At 41.5% G+C, this 17,646-nt stretch overlaps 2 protein-coding genes across 2 annotated transcripts; both read right to left on the bottom strand.

Moving 5' to 3' along the window:
* Positions 1 to 2,518: 2,518 nt before the first annotated feature.
* Positions 2,519 to 11,888, bottom strand: arl3l1 (ADP ribosylation factor like GTPase 3, like 1; the record flags this gene model as incomplete). Its single annotated transcript, XM_080773468.1, has 7 exons — positions 2,519 to 2,566; positions 3,178 to 3,232; positions 3,938 to 4,068; positions 4,398 to 4,448; positions 5,812 to 5,928; positions 9,998 to 10,144; positions 11,871 to 11,888. 7 exons carry the CDS (start codon positions 11,886 to 11,888, stop codon positions 2,519 to 2,521), a joined length of 567 nt encoding a protein of 188 aa, XP_080629594.1.
* A 2,935-nt stretch (positions 11,889 to 14,823) lies between these two features.
* On the bottom strand, positions 14,824 to 17,066 carry LOC308322599 (uncharacterized protein). The gene is made up of 7 exons (XM_080773969.1): positions 17,017 to 17,066; positions 16,886 to 16,939; positions 16,481 to 16,510; positions 16,311 to 16,337; positions 15,567 to 15,836; positions 15,234 to 15,332; positions 14,824 to 14,922 (listed from the first exon to the last, which is right to left on the bottom strand). Exons 1-7 carry the CDS (start codon positions 17,060 to 17,062, stop codon positions 14,846 to 14,848), a joined length of 603 nt encoding a protein of 200 aa, XP_080630095.1. The 5' UTR covers positions 17,063 to 17,066; the 3' UTR covers positions 14,824 to 14,845.
* Positions 17,067 to 17,646: the final 580 nt, after the last annotated feature.

Genomic DNA, 17,646 nt, shown 5'->3' with positions numbered 1-17,646 from the left:
CTCGGGGCGTTTTACTGGCTAATATTGCTTAGATGTCAGCCTACATGTCTTGACTTAGATAATGTCTTAGATATTCAAGGTGGTGCAAGGAGAAGTCACCACGCTAAATATCATAACTGAAGTTGTGGACATTGAAGTGATGCACATCAGCGTCGGAGAGGAACAGGCACTGCCACTGTCAGATTAGTCACGCAACTTTTGGTAAATCTAAACCCTTGGAATCCACATGAAAGAAATGCATTCTGAGAAGGAAGACATGGCAGTGTATCCCAAGCCGTGCATATCCACGGCTTCCCAAGCCGTGCATGCCTATTCCCACTATAGGCTGAGGAAGAAATTCCACTTGACAGTTTTCAAATCAGACTCATGGTGGCGCTACAACAGGCCAAGTTGCATCTCACACACACACACACACACACACACACACACACACACACACACACACACACACACACACACACACACACACACACACACACACACACACACAAACATTAAATTACTCCTAAACATTTTGCCAAACATCACACTCTCCTATCCTCCTGGTTAATTTCTCTATAGTTAATTTCTGCATCTCTGGCCCATTTAACCTAATGCATTTGGATGGCAAAAAGGCAGATCTGCAAGTTCTGTGTCTTGAATGAGATGTGCTGTGACTCTGTGAGTTTGCATATCTGCTATTTTCCATTATAGGACCGTTGCACAGTGACAAGGCTTTAGGATTTATAAGTCGTTTTTAGAATCCTCCTCCTCATCCTAAACCGTGCATATCCACGGACAATCTAGAGTGTCTTTTTTTCATACTGAACTTGACTTGTGTGTGACATTGCAAAGGAACAGCCTTAATTTCTCAACAAGGCTGTCAAACACTGCCACCTGTTGGTCATACACAGAAATAATTAACCATTTCAACTGAATCAGATTGCAATTAGGTCCACCTGCCCTCCTCAGACCTCGTCACCTCAGGCAACTGTATGCGTTGTTTTTGTATATATCTCGATCGCAGATGAAGTAATAGTGGTTGTGGCTCTGGCGTTAGGACAGTCAATTACAGTCAATGCGTCAGTCAATCATACAGTTCTTCTAGGAGCCGACAGACAACAATGGATCCATTACAGCTAATATCAAGGTTGCTCTGAAGGACAGACGTGTGGAGGATGCTGTTATTACAGGGAGAAGTGGATCTTCTGTGAGTAGCAGTGTTGTTTTTGGCAGCAAATTTCTATTTTTGTTTTAGTCGTAGTCTCTTGAAACGTTTTCATTTAGTTTTAGTCACCCGGAATGTTTTAGTGTTAGTCTAGTTTTTTTAGTCGACTAAATATCACAAGATTTTAGTCGACTAAATCTACAGTCTACAGTCTACTAAAATGTATTTTCGTGGGCCTTGATGCCGTCGTAATGGCTGATTTTACACTTGCTGAAAATAGCAGATCTACAAGCTCACAACGCGTAGCGCGCCACGTGAGCTTGTAGATCTGCTATTTTTTTCAGCATGCAACCAAGTGTAAAATGACTTGTGTCTTTTACTTATACTGGATCTATTGTCCACTACAGTCCCTTCCTAACATTTTAGTCTAGTTTTTATTTGTTGACAAAATATTTAGTCTTAGTTTTAGTCATCATAGCTTACTTTTCATTTAGTTTCCATTTAGTTTTCGCCAGTGAAAAAAGGTAGTCATAGTTTTAGTCAACGAAAACAACACTGGTGGCTCAACCAAGCTCACTGTACAGCAAAATGAGGTCACCTCAGAACCAAAACTCTTGGCTCAGTTTCCCAGAGCATGCACATTACTGCCAACTTACTGATATAATTCCTCTACGAAAATAAGGCTTCAGTATTGGAATGTGTGCATGGCAGAGAATTTGGTTGCACCATTTCCTAAATTTCTAAACAATAATCTCTACAACGAATTGGATTTTTCTACAATCTCTGGTAATTAAAAAAGAAGTTATTGTTAAACATATAGTATTACTTATTAATATATACAAGAAGTGTAGGCTACACTCTTCTCTCCTAATGGTACCACATCAATATAGCATGGAATTGTGAACAAAATCGAATCAGATGGTGGTCCGTGCAGGCTCAAATGCAGAATACAGACTTGAAAAAGGGTTTGAAAACCCCTGAAATAGATCATGAAAACACTACAAGAGCAAAAAGGTCTAATTGTTTTAATGTCAAAAAAATCTCAGAACACACACATACTATCTTTGATAACACCAACAGATCAACATAGAGCTACACACTGCTGTTGTAAAAGTAAGAACGCCCACATATTCCTCTGTAGAGCAACCCCAGGACATGGAAAGACTCCTGAAGCTTAACGGTAGCTATAATTTGCAGATCTTGTAAGTAAGAACAAATTGTTCATCTCCCACTGTTTCAGTCAATGTTTATACTGTAGAAGGTGGTGATCAATTGCTTGATAATTATGCCCCACGGCTGTTCCGACTTCACAACCAGGCTGTGTCAAAAACGAGAGTAACTTCTTCTTTTGGATGTAGTTGGGATATTGGTTTATTTCTTCTTACTTATGATATTGTTGCAAATCCAGTTCATGCCATCCTACGAGGTAGAGAGAGAGAGAGAGAGAGAGATAGATGTACAACAGATAAAATCCTGAATATTTCAAAATTAGGTTTCATAGATGGGATTTATTTGTATTTTAAGTAGAGATGTCCCGATACTTTATCGGTATTGGAAAAGTATCGGATCGGCCCTTAATTGGGTATATCGGTTCATACAAATATGCCACTCTAACCACTGATCCGACACAGGGGTAATAAGGGGTTGACACTATAGCAGGTAAATAAAATGTTGGGACATGTGGAGTTTGCTTTGGAGTTGCCCAAACTGCAAGTGCACATTTGATTGAGGAGTCTGCTATAAACACAACACGAGATATATATATATAGCTAGATATCTATAAAGACTATTCCCAGTCGGTGGACTTCAAAATAACATATTTTTTCTTTTTATATTATTATAAATAATATTATCTGGTATCACAGAAATTGTGGTATCGGGATCGGAATGGAAACATCCCTAATTTTAAGATGGCATACGGTTAAATATGAAAAGCAAGAAAATTGCTGGTGAGAATAATGTTTACATTGTTGACATCTTGGAATCAGTTGTGATGAGTTGGGTTTGATGGTAGTAGAGGTGGATCTTACCTGAACTCCTTCCCCGGACACAGCAGAGCAGGCCTGAATCTGCCACTTGCGGTCCCTGTGTGTGCACGTTGTTATTATAGGCTATGTCAATTCAAATACTGTACGAGTAACCAACATATCGTTCTGTCAGGAGGAAACCACCTAACTTTTTTAGGTTTTCGATTTTGTTGTTGTTGTTGCTTAAATGAGTCCTATTGAACACTCTTTATGTCCGTGAGTTGGTTACAAAAAAATCACACCTGTGTGAAGTGAGGAACACTCTTATCATCGTACATCATCATCATACATTATCTTCTCATTCTGGCCAGTCACAATTTGCATCCTCACTTGTGTTTACGCAAACTCGGAAAGATGGGCATAGGAGGGGCCCCTCAAAAATATTGAACCAATGAAAAGTAGATGAAAAGAGCGCCTCGGACAAAACCTCTTAACTCCATTGGACCCTCAAACTGTCTGCTAAAACAGCTAACTCCACCACCTCTCCCCCTCTCATGTGAGGTAATTGACAATATGTAAAGTCAAAACGCCAACTTTGATGAGGCAGTGTTGCTTTGTTTTCAAAATATACGTTTTCTTTTTTTTTCCTGAAAAATGAACATTTTAGAGTCAGGTGGTTTCACTCCTTCGATTGATAAGTTGACCTGACCTCAACTAATCGAGGTCAGGCCTACAAAAATTGCAATTAACTCAATTAATCGCAATTAGACGATTATTATGTAATAATTGTGACAACCCCATATAGTATACAGTATATACACACCTGTATGTGTGCAGGTTGAGTCCTTCAGCGATCTCACTGGCCGGCGATGCCCCGACCAGGTCCTGTTTGTTGGCAAAGACCAGCACCGGAACCTCCTTCAGGTTCTCATCGTCACACAGCTCGGAAAGTTCCTGCACACACACACACACACACACACACACACACACACACACACACACACACACACACACACACACACACACACACGCACGAACGATGTTCACATTTTTGTGAGGTGTTTTATCGTCTAAATCCTGACAGTGGTTCTCAAACTATTTCATGTCAAGGACCCCCAAGATGTAATTGGCCGCCGACCCCCATCTGAAAATATCTACAAGCTCTATCTACAAGCTATGAGCTTGTAGATCTGCTATTTTTCAACAGCTAAAGTATAACATAATGCTTAAAACACCAAAAGGGGTTCCCACCCAAAATGGGTTAAATTGTACTTCATGCTTACCAATCCTGTCTCCTCGAATCGTTTTTTGTCTGCACTATCTATAACATAGATCTGAAAGAGAGAATCATTCATCAAATCAATGAGATTCACAGAAGAGTTTATCATTATCATTATATTAACCACTTAAACCCAGTTGTCCGGGGTCCCCCATGCAGGGCTTTTTTAGATCGGCCATTTTGGCTGAATGTTCATCCTAGAATGTTGCTATGGGGTCACTCATGTCACTCATCTTTGTTAATTGGATTCAACAGGGTTTAGTAACTTAATGTGTTCTCTTTACAGAAAAGAGAAACATGTTTTCAAAAGGAAATAATGATGCAAAAATATATATATCTCTGCTGTTTGGAAGAAACCACCAAACTCCAAAATGTTCACTTTTCAGGAAATGAAGAAAAACCTTATATTTTTAAAGCGCAAATAACATGCATTTTAAAACTGCTTTTAATATTTAATAATCATATTGTCTATGTCCCTCAAACTTATTTCTAATGGTTTGAGCCTCAATCACCACTCTGATATAACCAGGCCTTGTCAATTCTTTCTGGACTTTGAAAGCAGTTTTAGCTGCAGTACCACAATGTCCTGAGGAGGAGAGGGTGCTGATATGCAGATTATTTAATATTTGAGTCATTATAATACTGATGCTAGATAAAACCAGGCTTGTTTCCATTCCATGCCAGCTTGGAAAATCAACAATGGTGGACATTGTAAACAAAGTGGAAATGCAAATTTGCAACTGAAGACTGAAGACTGAAGAAAAGGAGGAATTATACAGAGTAGGGTGACATTGATGACATCACGATGAGGCCAAAATCAGTCGAGCTGTTTCTGAGAGCAATTTCCATTAAAACACCCATATAACATGAAGGCCTGATTGTTCAAAATTGGTTATTTGTGGGGATAGAAAACACACATGGGAGCCCCAAAAACACAAAAGAAATTGAAAAAGTTGAATTTTATGTTATAGGTCCTTTAAAACAATGCGAAACCGTCTCATGAAAGTTGGTATTGTGATGTTGCTGTATATAATGTCAATTACTTGCATGAGAGAGTGGTGGTGGAGTTAGCTGTTTTAGCAGACAGTTTGAGGGACCAATAGAGTTAAGTGGTTTTGTCCGAAGCGCTATTTAAAATACTTTTAATTGATTCAAAATGTTTGTAACCAAAACACAGATGTAAAAATGAAGTTAGGTGGTTTCCGACAATATATTGCTTGAAAATATTGTATTATGTTGTACTGTATCTCGACGACACTGCAAATGAGGGAAACCTCAATGTCTCTCGAGAATAAATAAAGGTTTGAATTGAATTGAATATTTTAATTAGGCCTATTATTATTGTTCAAATAAGGAATGCTGAAACTGCAGCTTCAATACAAACAAAGAAACGGAATTGTGTGTGAACAGCCACTCACCAACAGGTCTGTGTTTTCTAGGTACTTCTTCCAGAATGATCTGATCATCCGTTGTCCCCCGATGTCCCACACGTTTAGCTTCATGCCGTGAGACGCCACACACTTTATGTTAAAGCCCTGCATGAGGTCAAAGGTCAAAGACACACGGCAATGTTACTGCATATCAGTCGGTGTCCTTTTCGGAAGTTTGTTCATGGCTGCTTCTCAAGAGAGGAAATGTCCCCGTTTGATCTAGAATTGAGGCCTATTCATAGTTGAGTTTTCGGTGAAGAGGGGACCACTTCACCGAAAACCCAACTATGAATAGGCCTTTAGAAGGCCACAAAATAAAGAACGTTGTCTGAAATGAATTGTGATCCCAATCATGCCGGAAGAATGCATGTGATCCACCAGTGGTGAAAAACGTACGCACATTTTTTACTTTAGTAAAATGATCAGTACTGAAATGTTGAAATACTCTGAGCTTGTAGATCTGCTATTTTCAAATGGCCGAAATATATAGGGCTGAAGTGGTTAGCGTGTTTTCTAATTATAATCAAAATCTACAAAGTAACTATAAACGTTTCATATAATTGCAGACAGTAAGCCCAGTTTTAAGGTCAACCACACCAATGCAACTGCTTGCAACTGCCATTGGGGATAATGGTTGCAAGCAGTTGCATGACGAATCATTGGTGTGGTTTGGGCTTTAACCCATTCTGGGCAGGAACGCCTTTTGGTGTTAGCATTACAGTATGTTATGCTTTAGCTATTGAAAAATAGCAGATCTACAAGCTCGTAGCGCGCCACTCGGTGGCGCGCTACGAGCTTGTAGATCTGCTATTTTTGAAAAATCAAAGAATGACTGACATAGAAACATAGCTTTTTCAGAAAACTGTCAGGATGTAGAAGACATTTTTAGAATCTAATCTCAGGTCAAGAATGGGTGCAATATTTTCCTCTGAGATGTACAGTATAGTGGAGTAGAAGTACCGAAAATTGTAAATACCAGTAAGTAGCCTGCGATCCCACTGAAGTAACTTAGGCTTAATTTATAGCCTAGTGTACTGCTCCATAGCAATAGGATGTCTCTTGCCAAAATAACTTTTTGTCAAGCGACGCTGTCATAAATATGACGAGTGGTAAGAAACACACCATAAATTGAGTTTTACACTGGAAGTGCTGTGCTCAGGGGTAAAGCCACAGCTGCTGCTTCCACAACGTTTAGCTTAATTACATTACATGGTTGTTGTGCAGCAACACATTACCCTGAGGACCAGCTGAGGATAAAGACTCACAAGATCATGAACCCACCATGTGTGAAATGTGTGTGACACTGATGAGCCTTCACTTCACATGCACTCGCATGGGACTTTACCTTGGAGTATATACTCTAGGGACTTTAAGTACTGTACAAACTTTGAAGTAGGTTTTTAACTTTACTGGAGTATTTCTAAATTTCAATACTTAATACAAAACTACTACTATGTACGTACTTCTACTCCACTATACATCTCTGAGGCAGAGAGGAATAGTTATACTGTAGTATTATTGTGCAAAACTTCTGCTAGTTTCAAAATAGTTCGACCAATTTGCTTTGAAAGAATTTACTTACTTTTACTTTGTAACTTTAAGAAGATTTCTATAATTATACTTCTGATCCTCTATTCTTAGTATAGAGGACTATTTCATGATCCTCTATTCTTAGTATACAGGACTATTACTTGTGGTATCACTATACTTTTACTTGAGTAAAAAGTCAGAGTACTTCTTCCACGCCTGGACCTTACAGAATATGTCTGCGAGTAACGTTGATGGATTTCATATTATATAGTAGACAACAGGGACGTGCAGAGAATGTTGGAAAGACAGGGGCTGAAATTCCCTAAAATGGATTTTCTTTTTGCAATAAATAGCGGATGTACAAGCTCTAACGTGTCACTCTGTGACGCATTGAGAGCTTGTAGATCAGCTATTTTCGGGCCACACTGTTTAGCTACTGGAAATGAGGCGTACAACTTGGATTTCTACACAGAGGACAGATCCTTTCAATGTAAAATTGCGTTTAAGTTCAGGAAAGTTCAGACAGAGAGAGTTCTCCTGAATGCTGCCTTGTATGGCATGGAAAGGAAAGGAAAGGGGGGCATTCGCATTTAATTCACCGTAAATGCATGATCTCTGGAGAGGGCAGTTTTTTACAGACCACTCAAAAAGCAGAGGCTCAAGCCCCCTTTGATGTCGGGAGGCATACTATGGTCCGACGGAGCATTGGTTGGAAGGAGCATTGGTCCGAGGTGCGCTGGGGGTCTGGAGAGGGTTGGGGTTAGGTTTAGGTGTGCTGCCCCGGGGGAGGTTAGGGTTAGGGTGAGGGTCTGAGCTGGAGGTCGGGAGAGGGTTGGGGTTAGGTTTAGGTGTGCTGCCCCGGGGGAGGTTAGGGTTAGGGTGAGGGTTGGGGTTAGGTTTAGGTGTGCTGCCCCGGGGGAGGTTAGGGTTAGGGAGAGGGTTGGGGTTAGGTTTAGGTGTGCTGCCCCGGGGGAGGTTAGGGTTAGGGTGAGGGTTGGGGTTAGGTTTAGGTGTGCTGCCCCGGGGGAGGTTAGGGTTAGGGTGAGGGTTTGGGTTAGGTTTAGGTGTGCTGCCCCGGGGGAGGTTAGGGTTAGGGTGAGGGTTGGGGTTAGGTTTAGGTGTGCTGCCCCGGGGGAGGTTAGGGTTAGGGTGAGGGTTTGGGTTAGGTTTAGGCGTGCTGCCCCGGGGGAGGTTAGGGTTAGGGTGAGGGTCTGAGCTGAAGGTCGGGAGAGGGTTGGGGTTAGGTTTAGGTGTGCTGCCCCGGGGGAGGTTAGGGTTAGGGTGAGGGTCTGAGCTGGAGGTCGGGAGAGGGTTGGGGTTAGGTTTAGGCGTGCTGCCCCGGGGGAGGTTAGGGTTAGGGTGAGGGTCTGAGCTGGAGGTCGGGAGAGGGTTGGGGTTAGGTTTAGGCGTGCTGCCCCGGGGGAGGTTAGGGTTAGGGTGAGGGTCTGAGCTGAAGGTCGGGAGAGGGTTGGGGTTAGGTTTAGGTGTGCTGCCCCGGGGGAGGTTAGGGTTAGGGTGAGGGTCTGAGCTGGAGGTCGGGAGAGGGTTGGGGTTAGGTTTAGGCGTGCTGCCCCGGGGGAGGTTAGGGTTAGGGTGAGGGTCTGAGGTAGGTTGTCGTTCGGACCAAACACATGAACCCTTTGATGTGTATATGTGTGCACGTGCCTGCATGGTATAACCTGATGTGTGTGATGATGATACTGGTTGTTGGTATTGGTGAGAATAATGATATTGGTTCCATAAGAGATGTGTTCTATTCTGAGATTATATGCCACAGAGTATCCAGATGCTATTGTAGTCTATCTCCTCCTAATGAGACATTCTTTAACATGTCGTTTCACAGCTGAAAGAAAGACTGTCACGTGACTTCATTCTTTGAACGAGAGCTCATGAGATATGCACCTGTTCCTCCGACATAATGAAGGCTTAATATGTATAGTAGCATATGCCGCAACAGGATGCATAGCATATTATGTGATAGTACCTAGCAATATAGTTAACATACTATACACCAGGAGGTCGTGTGTGTGTGTGTGTGTGTGTGTGTGTGTGTGTGTGTGTGTGTGTGTGTGTGTGTGTGTGTGTGTGTGTGTGTGTGTGTGTGTGTGTGTGTGTGTGTGTGTGTGTGTGTGTGTGTGTGTGTGTGTGTGTGTGTGTGTGTGTGTGTGTGTGTGTGTGTGTGTGTGTGTGTGTGTGTGTGTGTGTGTGTGTGTGTGTGTGTGTGTGTGTGTGGTGTGTGTGTGTGTCCTGAGCATGACGTTAAACTGCTCCGTTGTAACTACCATCGTTAATGTAGTGGGTGCAGATTTAAGTTGCATTTGCAACCTCTGTGGACACAGTGTGCTTCACTGTGTTGTTTCCTCCTGAAATTGTTTCCTCTGGTGGTCCAGCCTGAGACATACCCGCGGACTGGTTGTTGGTGGCCGGGGGTTTCCAACTTAGGATGCATGCCTACACTACTTGACATGACATTCTTGTTGTATCGACATATTCCTTGATTTTGTGGATGTAACTTTGCTGCAACTGAATTATTTATGTCCTTGTATGCAATTTCCTCTGTGTGGACATAAAAAAATTGTTAAAGTGTGTGCGTGTGCGTGTGCGTGTTGCGCGTGCGTGCACGCTTCATATAGCTTCCCCTCACCTGTGTGGGTGTGATTGTGTCAATCTCTTCAGAGGCAAGGCTCTTCAGCAGTGTTGTTTTGCCGGCATTGTCCAAACCCAGCAGAACTATCCTCAACTCTTTCTCTGTGGCCCCCTTCAGTTTCTCAATGACGGACAGTAAACCCTGCTAGAGGAAAACAATAGGAGTTTATGTTTACAGTACATGTTAAACGATCCCCATTAGAGACACTTGAAAGAGCCTCTAGTCTTCCTGGGGTCCTGCCGAACAAAGCTTATACAATACCAATATGTGAACAATTCAGCAAAACAAAAAGGAAAAACCGTGCCTGACATGCACCCTCTTTTCCTTTGAAAAGCGCAGTGCTGGAATCTGTTCTTGAGAGATTCATACAATACAGGCTACAACAAAAGATTTAAGTAAAAAAATATATATTTACACAAATTAAACAAACTGACATTATAAAATCGAACAGTCCAATCAAATTAAACAAATACACAAATAGTTCAGAGTGTTCAGAGTGTTTCCACTGAACATGAATTGGTTCGGGAACCCTAAAAGTTGTTTGCATGGTTATTTGCATTTCCCAGTGGAAAGATGGTGATAATTAAGAATTAACATTTATAGTATTATTATATTTCCAATGGCATCGGTAAAGTCGCTTCGTTTATGTATGAATGTACCGGTACATGCTTTTAGACTTCTTATTTCGTTCTTGCAAAGGCAGTGTACCTTCTGAAGGAACCAGGAAGTACTGTAACTAACTAACGGCCCTCCATGGTTCACATGCTCTTTCTGTGACAATCATATGCCCAAAAGGTAGAGAGAGCATAGGATGGCACGTGTTCCAAATCACACACAATGGAAACAATCCCCAAGACCTCTCACATTTCCTGATGTTCTGAGTAGGGACACAGGACTGACTGTGAATGAACGTGGTGTGGCAATGAGCAACAGAGACCAGTTGAAGCAGCTTGTGTCGCAGATCTCGAGCCGCACTCGAGGGATGATGATGATGATGATGAGTGATAATTACTATACCCTATAGCCTATTATTATATCCTCTAGTCTAGTCGGGGATGGAGGAGTCTCATCAATGGCCTATATGTTCCTCAGGGAATTTAAAGGCCTAAGTAAGTAAGTCTAGTCTAGTAGTGAATATGAGTGAAGTATTTCAGAGTTCAGACACAACCAATGTGAGTCAAGCTTTCCAGGAAATCTTAACCTGGCTCTGACCTTTTGTCTTATAGGCCTATGGTTCTACATGACTTCGTAGATGTCTACTACACTACATCTCTGGCACACTTTACCTTTTCTGCATTTTTTCTGGAAATACTTTTAATTGTTTTCCCAAGGTTCTTTTCACTGTTTAGCCTTGCTATTTCTTCTCTTTTATTATTGAAAACAAGTGTCCCTTTTTCAACACTTCTTTTCATTGTAAACAATAATCTGAATAGCATTTACAGGACAACACCAAATGCCCTCCTTTCTCACTGACAATGTTCTGACAATTTACTGACAATCCACTGACGTCTTGCCAATATGGCAATATGGCAATGACACATCCGTAAGTGCATGTGTTGATCAAAAATCACACCCGTGTGAAGTGAGGGGCGCTCTTATCATCGTACATCATCATGCCATAATATAGACACTACATTATGTCTATTTGCTCAGACACTATGAAGTAAAATTGTCCATTCATTGTCAAAGGGAATTCAATGTTTGTGTAAGACAAAGTGTGTGTGTGCGCACACACACACACACACACACACACACACACACCAAAAGCTGGATATAGGAGGGGCTAGCACCCCTCAGAAAAACAACGTTAGCACATTGAAGCATAAAGCATAACAAATGAAAGAATGAAAGCAGAGAGAGGCTAACATACCCTTTGAGATTCTGCCATGATGCCGTGTGTTTCTCTAAGCGGCTGAAGCTACATTCTCAGGTGAAGCTAACAGGTTTGCAGGGGGACGCAGAAGGCACCGGTGCGGCCTTCTCGTCCTCGTCTTCCTCCCAACGCGGGTCAGTCGTTGCACGTGCGTCTGTCTGTCTGTCTGCGTGGGTGTCTGGCTGCCTCTGTAATGTATGTATGTTTGTGTGTGTGTGTGTGTGTGTGTGTGTGTGCGCGCACATGTAAATGTAAATGTAATGTCGGCTGGGCTAGAGTTCGCAAGCAAGCAGGATGAGGGGGGGAGGGTGGAATGGACAGGATTAGGAGGCCAGAATTATCAACTCAGCCCTCCCTCCCTCCTCTCCCTCCCTGCCCATCCCTCCATCGCTCCATCCTCACTTTGCACTGGAGCTTTAGCTGGATTATCCCTTAGCCACCTGCTAAGAAACCTGCGCACGCACACACACACACACACACACACACACACACACACACACACAGAAAAAGCACAGTCCAGTCCAGACAACTCACCATATGGCTGAGCATCAAGCCTGAAGGGGAACGGAGGCCTTTTTGTCATCATAAGTATAAACTGAACATGTTGTGAGCATCATGCCTACGTGCTCCTGTGAGCAGAGGGATTATTTTCACTCTTGTTTTATTCCTAGATTAAAACATCTCTCTCAACTGAACAGCCTTGAGCAGTGCATATGGACACAGTATAGTAATACTGAACAGCCTTGGGGAAGTGCATATGGACACAGTATAGTAATACTGAACAGCCTTGGGGAAGTGCATATGGACACAGTATAGTAATACTGAACAGCCTTGGGGCAGTGCATATGGACATAGTATAGTAATACTGAACAGCCTTGGGGAAGTGCATATGGACACAGTATAGTAATACTGAACAGCCTTGGGGCAGTGCATATGGACATAGTATAGTAATACTGAACAGCCTTGGGGAAGTGCATATGGACACAGTATAGTAATACTGAACAGCCTTGGGCAGTGCATATGGACACAGTATAATAATACTGAACAGCCTTGGGGCAGTGCATATGGACATAGTATAGTAATACTGAACAGCCTTGGGCAGTGCATATGGACATAGTATAGTAATACTGAACAGCCTTGGGCAGTGCATATGGACACAGTATAGTAATCTGGCAGCAAAGTTACGCCACTCTAGTGACTCAGATCTGGAAACTTCTTCTGATACCATCCCCTGCAGGTGGAACTCTGGCTAACCTCTACACATGCAAGCATGCACGCGCACGCACACTCGCACACGCGCGCACGCACACGCACACACAAATGAACATAAACATGACAGCACACCTACTGTAGGTAGGTTAATAGAAGATTTGAGGACGGATTAATCACATTAGAAATATGATTATGATTAGATTCTTAGAAATATGATAATGATTAGACAGGGCGAAAGCTAGAGATCTCAACAGGCCCACCTGTCCATTCAAACTCTAGACTGCCCCAAAGTTATTAGCCTAGCCGCGCCCGGCAGCTGGTGAAAACTAGAGTTCTCAACAGGCCCGAAAGTTAAGGCCCGGCCCTACCTGGGCTCTCATCAAACCCTGTACAATATCCAAAGTAAGTTGAAATGATGGATAGGCTCAGTCTTTTTTTCTCTCAATAATTTCACAAAGAAAGAAAAAGAAAAGAAATTCCATAAATTAGAAAGCTAAATCTACAAACACTAGTTTGGGAATCACTGATAACAAGTGACTGTGTGACACTTTAAGACCAAAGCACTGGATCCCCAATCCAATCCAATCCACTTTATTTATGAAGCACATTTAAAACAACAGTGTTGAACCAAAGTGCTGTACACAAGACACAGAAGAATGTACTAGTTTAGTTGCTGTGAGAGTGAGGTCTATAGCCAACACCAACTCGGGATTCCTGGATCGCTGCCCTCCACCATTTCCTATCCAACATCGGGTTCAGTGTTGTCAGCCAAGCTGTCGCGCCGCAGCACGTCTACATAGGTGGTGGTACGCTTCTTTCCCCTCCTGGCTTTGCCCTGGGTTGGCTCCCATAGGGTCAATTTACTTGCCTCAAGTCCTGGGTGCCTGACGCAGTGCCCTGCCAGCCTAGGTCCCCATATACTGTAGGTCCACATTTCTGATGCGGACCATGTACTAAATGTACTAAATGTACTAAAATAACAAGAGCAAAACAAGAATACATAATAAACAGGGCAGTATAAAGACAATTTCATCAAATACAAGTCCAATTTGACACCCATGAGTCCCATATAAACCTGGAAAAAAAAGATCTGAGAAAACCGTGATGGGTTAACATTCATAAAACTAGCACACAGAAGAGTTTATTTACAGCGCAACACAAAGTATCAAGTTACTCAAAACTATTTTTACGCCCCCCGCCAGAGGCATTGCTTTTTTTGTTTTTGTTTCTGAGAATCTTCACTACATAAACTATACAAGTCTGGACTGCCACGGGCGTAAATGCCAACTGGTTGTCGGAGGCATACAACCGTGATGTTGGATCACGTTGTCCTCGTTTGAATCCAGGGTGAAAGCATTAACATTGTATTAAAGGTGCTTTGGATGAAGGCACTATATAAATGTAGGGTTAATTTTGCCAGCACATTCTGATTTAGTCTTAGTCTTTAGAACACACCATTTTAGTTTTAGTCCCATTTAGTCATCTGAAATTATTTTGTCTTTAGTCTAGTATGACTTAATTATTTGAGCAAATATCAAAGGCCTATTCATATTCCAGTTTTAGGTGATACGGTGTCCACCGAAAGCTACAACATGACGTCATGCTGTGGTGGTAAGCGACTCACCGCTCACCCAAACACGTCTCTCTTGTTTTTACTAACCACCGTGGTCACCTTATCACCTAAAGTATGAATAGGCCTAGTCATTCTAAATGAACACTGTATAAGTATAAATGCACCATTGTGAGATAGAGGAAGCGAGTCAGGCATCTCTAGGTCTCATCTCTGGACCCCTCTGCTGGTTACGTTGAAGCTGAAGTTTCCTTCTCTTATTCTGAGCTGTGTGGAGACAAACAGACAGCAGACAGACAGGAAGACAGATTAAAAGGAGGACACAAGGGAACATACCCAAAAATAATGTACCCTAATGTTTCATTGCTTCCTTCAGGGTGAAATATTCAAATTAAATAGAATGAAACAGCTAAACAAACATGTCCACTTCATAATTTATAACGCTTTGTTCATTATGTATTATTATTATTATTATTATTATTAAGCATTTGAGTTACATCCATCAAGTTAATATACATCTGTGAGCTTAAAATATGTATTTTTAGGGGTTTCTTCTTTGTTAAACGGAAAAGGCTTACCGGTCTCCCTATTCAACTTGTACTTCATAGCCAATCCCAGACACACAACCAGAACCACCGCAGAGAGTCCACAGATGATCATAATCACTGAACTGTTGGCTGAGAGAGAGAGAGAGAGAGAGAGAGAGAGAGAGAGAGAGAGAGAGAGAGAGAGAGAGACAGACAGACAGACAGACAGACAGACAGACAGACAGACAGACAGACAGACAGAAAAATAACACAAAACACAGACAGTTACACAAAGTCTGAGATACCACTAGAACACTGATGATTAAGAAAGCATTACACATTTCTACAATTTATTTAATACAAAATAAAAATATGAATAACTACATGCAACAGTGACCCCCCGTGGTAAAGAGCTGAAATTGCCACACGGACTCTGGATGCTGCAGGTGTATTGGCCCCTGTCTGAGCTAAACGCCTTCAGCGTTAGGCTGCTGGCGTTGCAACCCTCCAGGACATGAGCATCCTTCTCCCACATGAACTGCAGGTGCAGAGGGGGCACGGCCTGCATGGGCAGGTTGTGGGTACAGTTCATGGTGATGTACTCGCCCTCGTTCAAGTCAAAGCCACCGCTGGCATTCAGAGACACCTGGAAATCTGACAAGTAGAACATCAAGTCAGTCAAAAAGATGCCTAATCTTCTCTGTCAAAGACTCAAAGTGTTAATGCAGATGTTGTGATATCATTTATGTCAGTGGTTTTCAACCCTTTGCATACCAAGGCTCATTATTTATTCTGCATTTGAGCCACGTCGGACCACAATTTGAGGACATTTAGCATCTCAGGCCCAAAGCCAAAACGTAGAAGATTTGATACGATTTTGTCCACAATTCCATGCTGTATTGATCTGGTACCATTAGGAGAGATAACAGGCAAACCTTGATCAAAATAACAATTCTTCTAATTGTGTAGACTAGATTTCTTGTAAATCTGATGCAGATGTCTAACAATAATGTAACTCTTGAGAGCATCAAATGAAACCAAAAAAACCTGTAAGGGTCAATTTTGGTGAATGTCCCGGGACCACTGGTTGAAAACCACTGATTTATGTCAATCACTTCTTCAATCTACCTTTACGAGTGCAGTTCTCTGGAACGTCTATAGGCAAATTAACAAAGAGAACAGTCATAAATACATTAGTCAGCATGAACTTTAGTTTCTTCTTTTATTTTTTTACTGTCTTTGATTATCAGCAACCCCAGTGACAACATCTAACAAAACAGAGGAAATAGTTTACTGACCATTGAAGCAGACTGCAGTGTGATTATCATCTAGTAGAAAGGTGAACAGAGACAAAGGAGGAGTCATTTAATTGATCACGTAGACAGCACTAGAATTGCATTTTTATGTAGTCATAGCACTTTATAATATATATAGTATAGTATGTATAGTTTATATAGTTTCATTATATAGATATTCCACTTACGCATGTTTCATGATGAACTACTTTTTATGTAGCCTATGTGATGTACATCATGTATTGCCATGCTTTTTGTTCTTGCTTATTGTAAATCACTCTGGATTAAGAGCATCTGCTAAATGCCTAAATTGTAAATTGTAATTAACAGCTTTCTTAATCTAACATTATCATCAAATAGGTATTGAGTTTAAATATAAACAGTGAAAGGAGCATCACTGAGTTTCACCTGTGATATTACAACGCAGGCATTCCACACGTATGCAGGCGGAGCAAACCTGGCCTACAAGGAAGACAAATCATGATGTGAGAGTGCCAATCATAAGAAATATCAAATTGTACAATTCAAAGAGTTCTTACTCATGAAGAGAATGCCAAGTCCACGATACAGAGACATCTCTGTCATCTCCATTCTGTCACACAGAAGACTCCTCATAAAAGTGCTATTAAACAAACACATTTAAATTTGAATTGAGTCTTTTTCAACAGAAAGAGCAGAAGCAGCAACAAAGATAATTTGTATGAGGAATAGCATTAACTGACATGATGATGCCTTTTGATCACTTAATAAACCGTAATTTATGCTTTGTCATATAAAGTGTTTGACATAGTGAGCTCGATGTTGTTTAGCTTAAATAAAAAAGCAAAGGGCCAAATATGGGGCCACTACTTTGAAAGTGATTAAAACTAAAACTAAATTAAGTAATAATAAAAAGAAAACTTGTATTAAAAATGATTTTTACCTGTTTTGTGTCTTCATACGTCGTTAGTCCTGTGATGGAGAATGAGTACACTACTTTGCCTAAGCTACAGCCTGGTCTTTGTACTGGGAAATGCAGTGAAACTAAACGGAACACTGATAACAATGCAAATGTACATGTTCCTGGAACTCCAATAACCACATGCATACTGCTTTGGAACATAATATAAATGATGGCACTGCGCTGCTGAGAGAGAGAGAGAGAGAGAGAGAGAGAGAGAGAGAGAGAG

Source organism: Protomyctophum bolini (genome assembly GCF_963924005.1).
Source record: "Protomyctophum bolini genome assembly, chromosome: 10".
Classification (NCBI taxonomy): domain Eukaryota; kingdom Metazoa; phylum Chordata; class Actinopteri; order Myctophiformes; family Myctophidae; genus Protomyctophum; species Protomyctophum bolini.
This window is presented reverse-complemented; position numbering and strand designations above follow the sequence as displayed.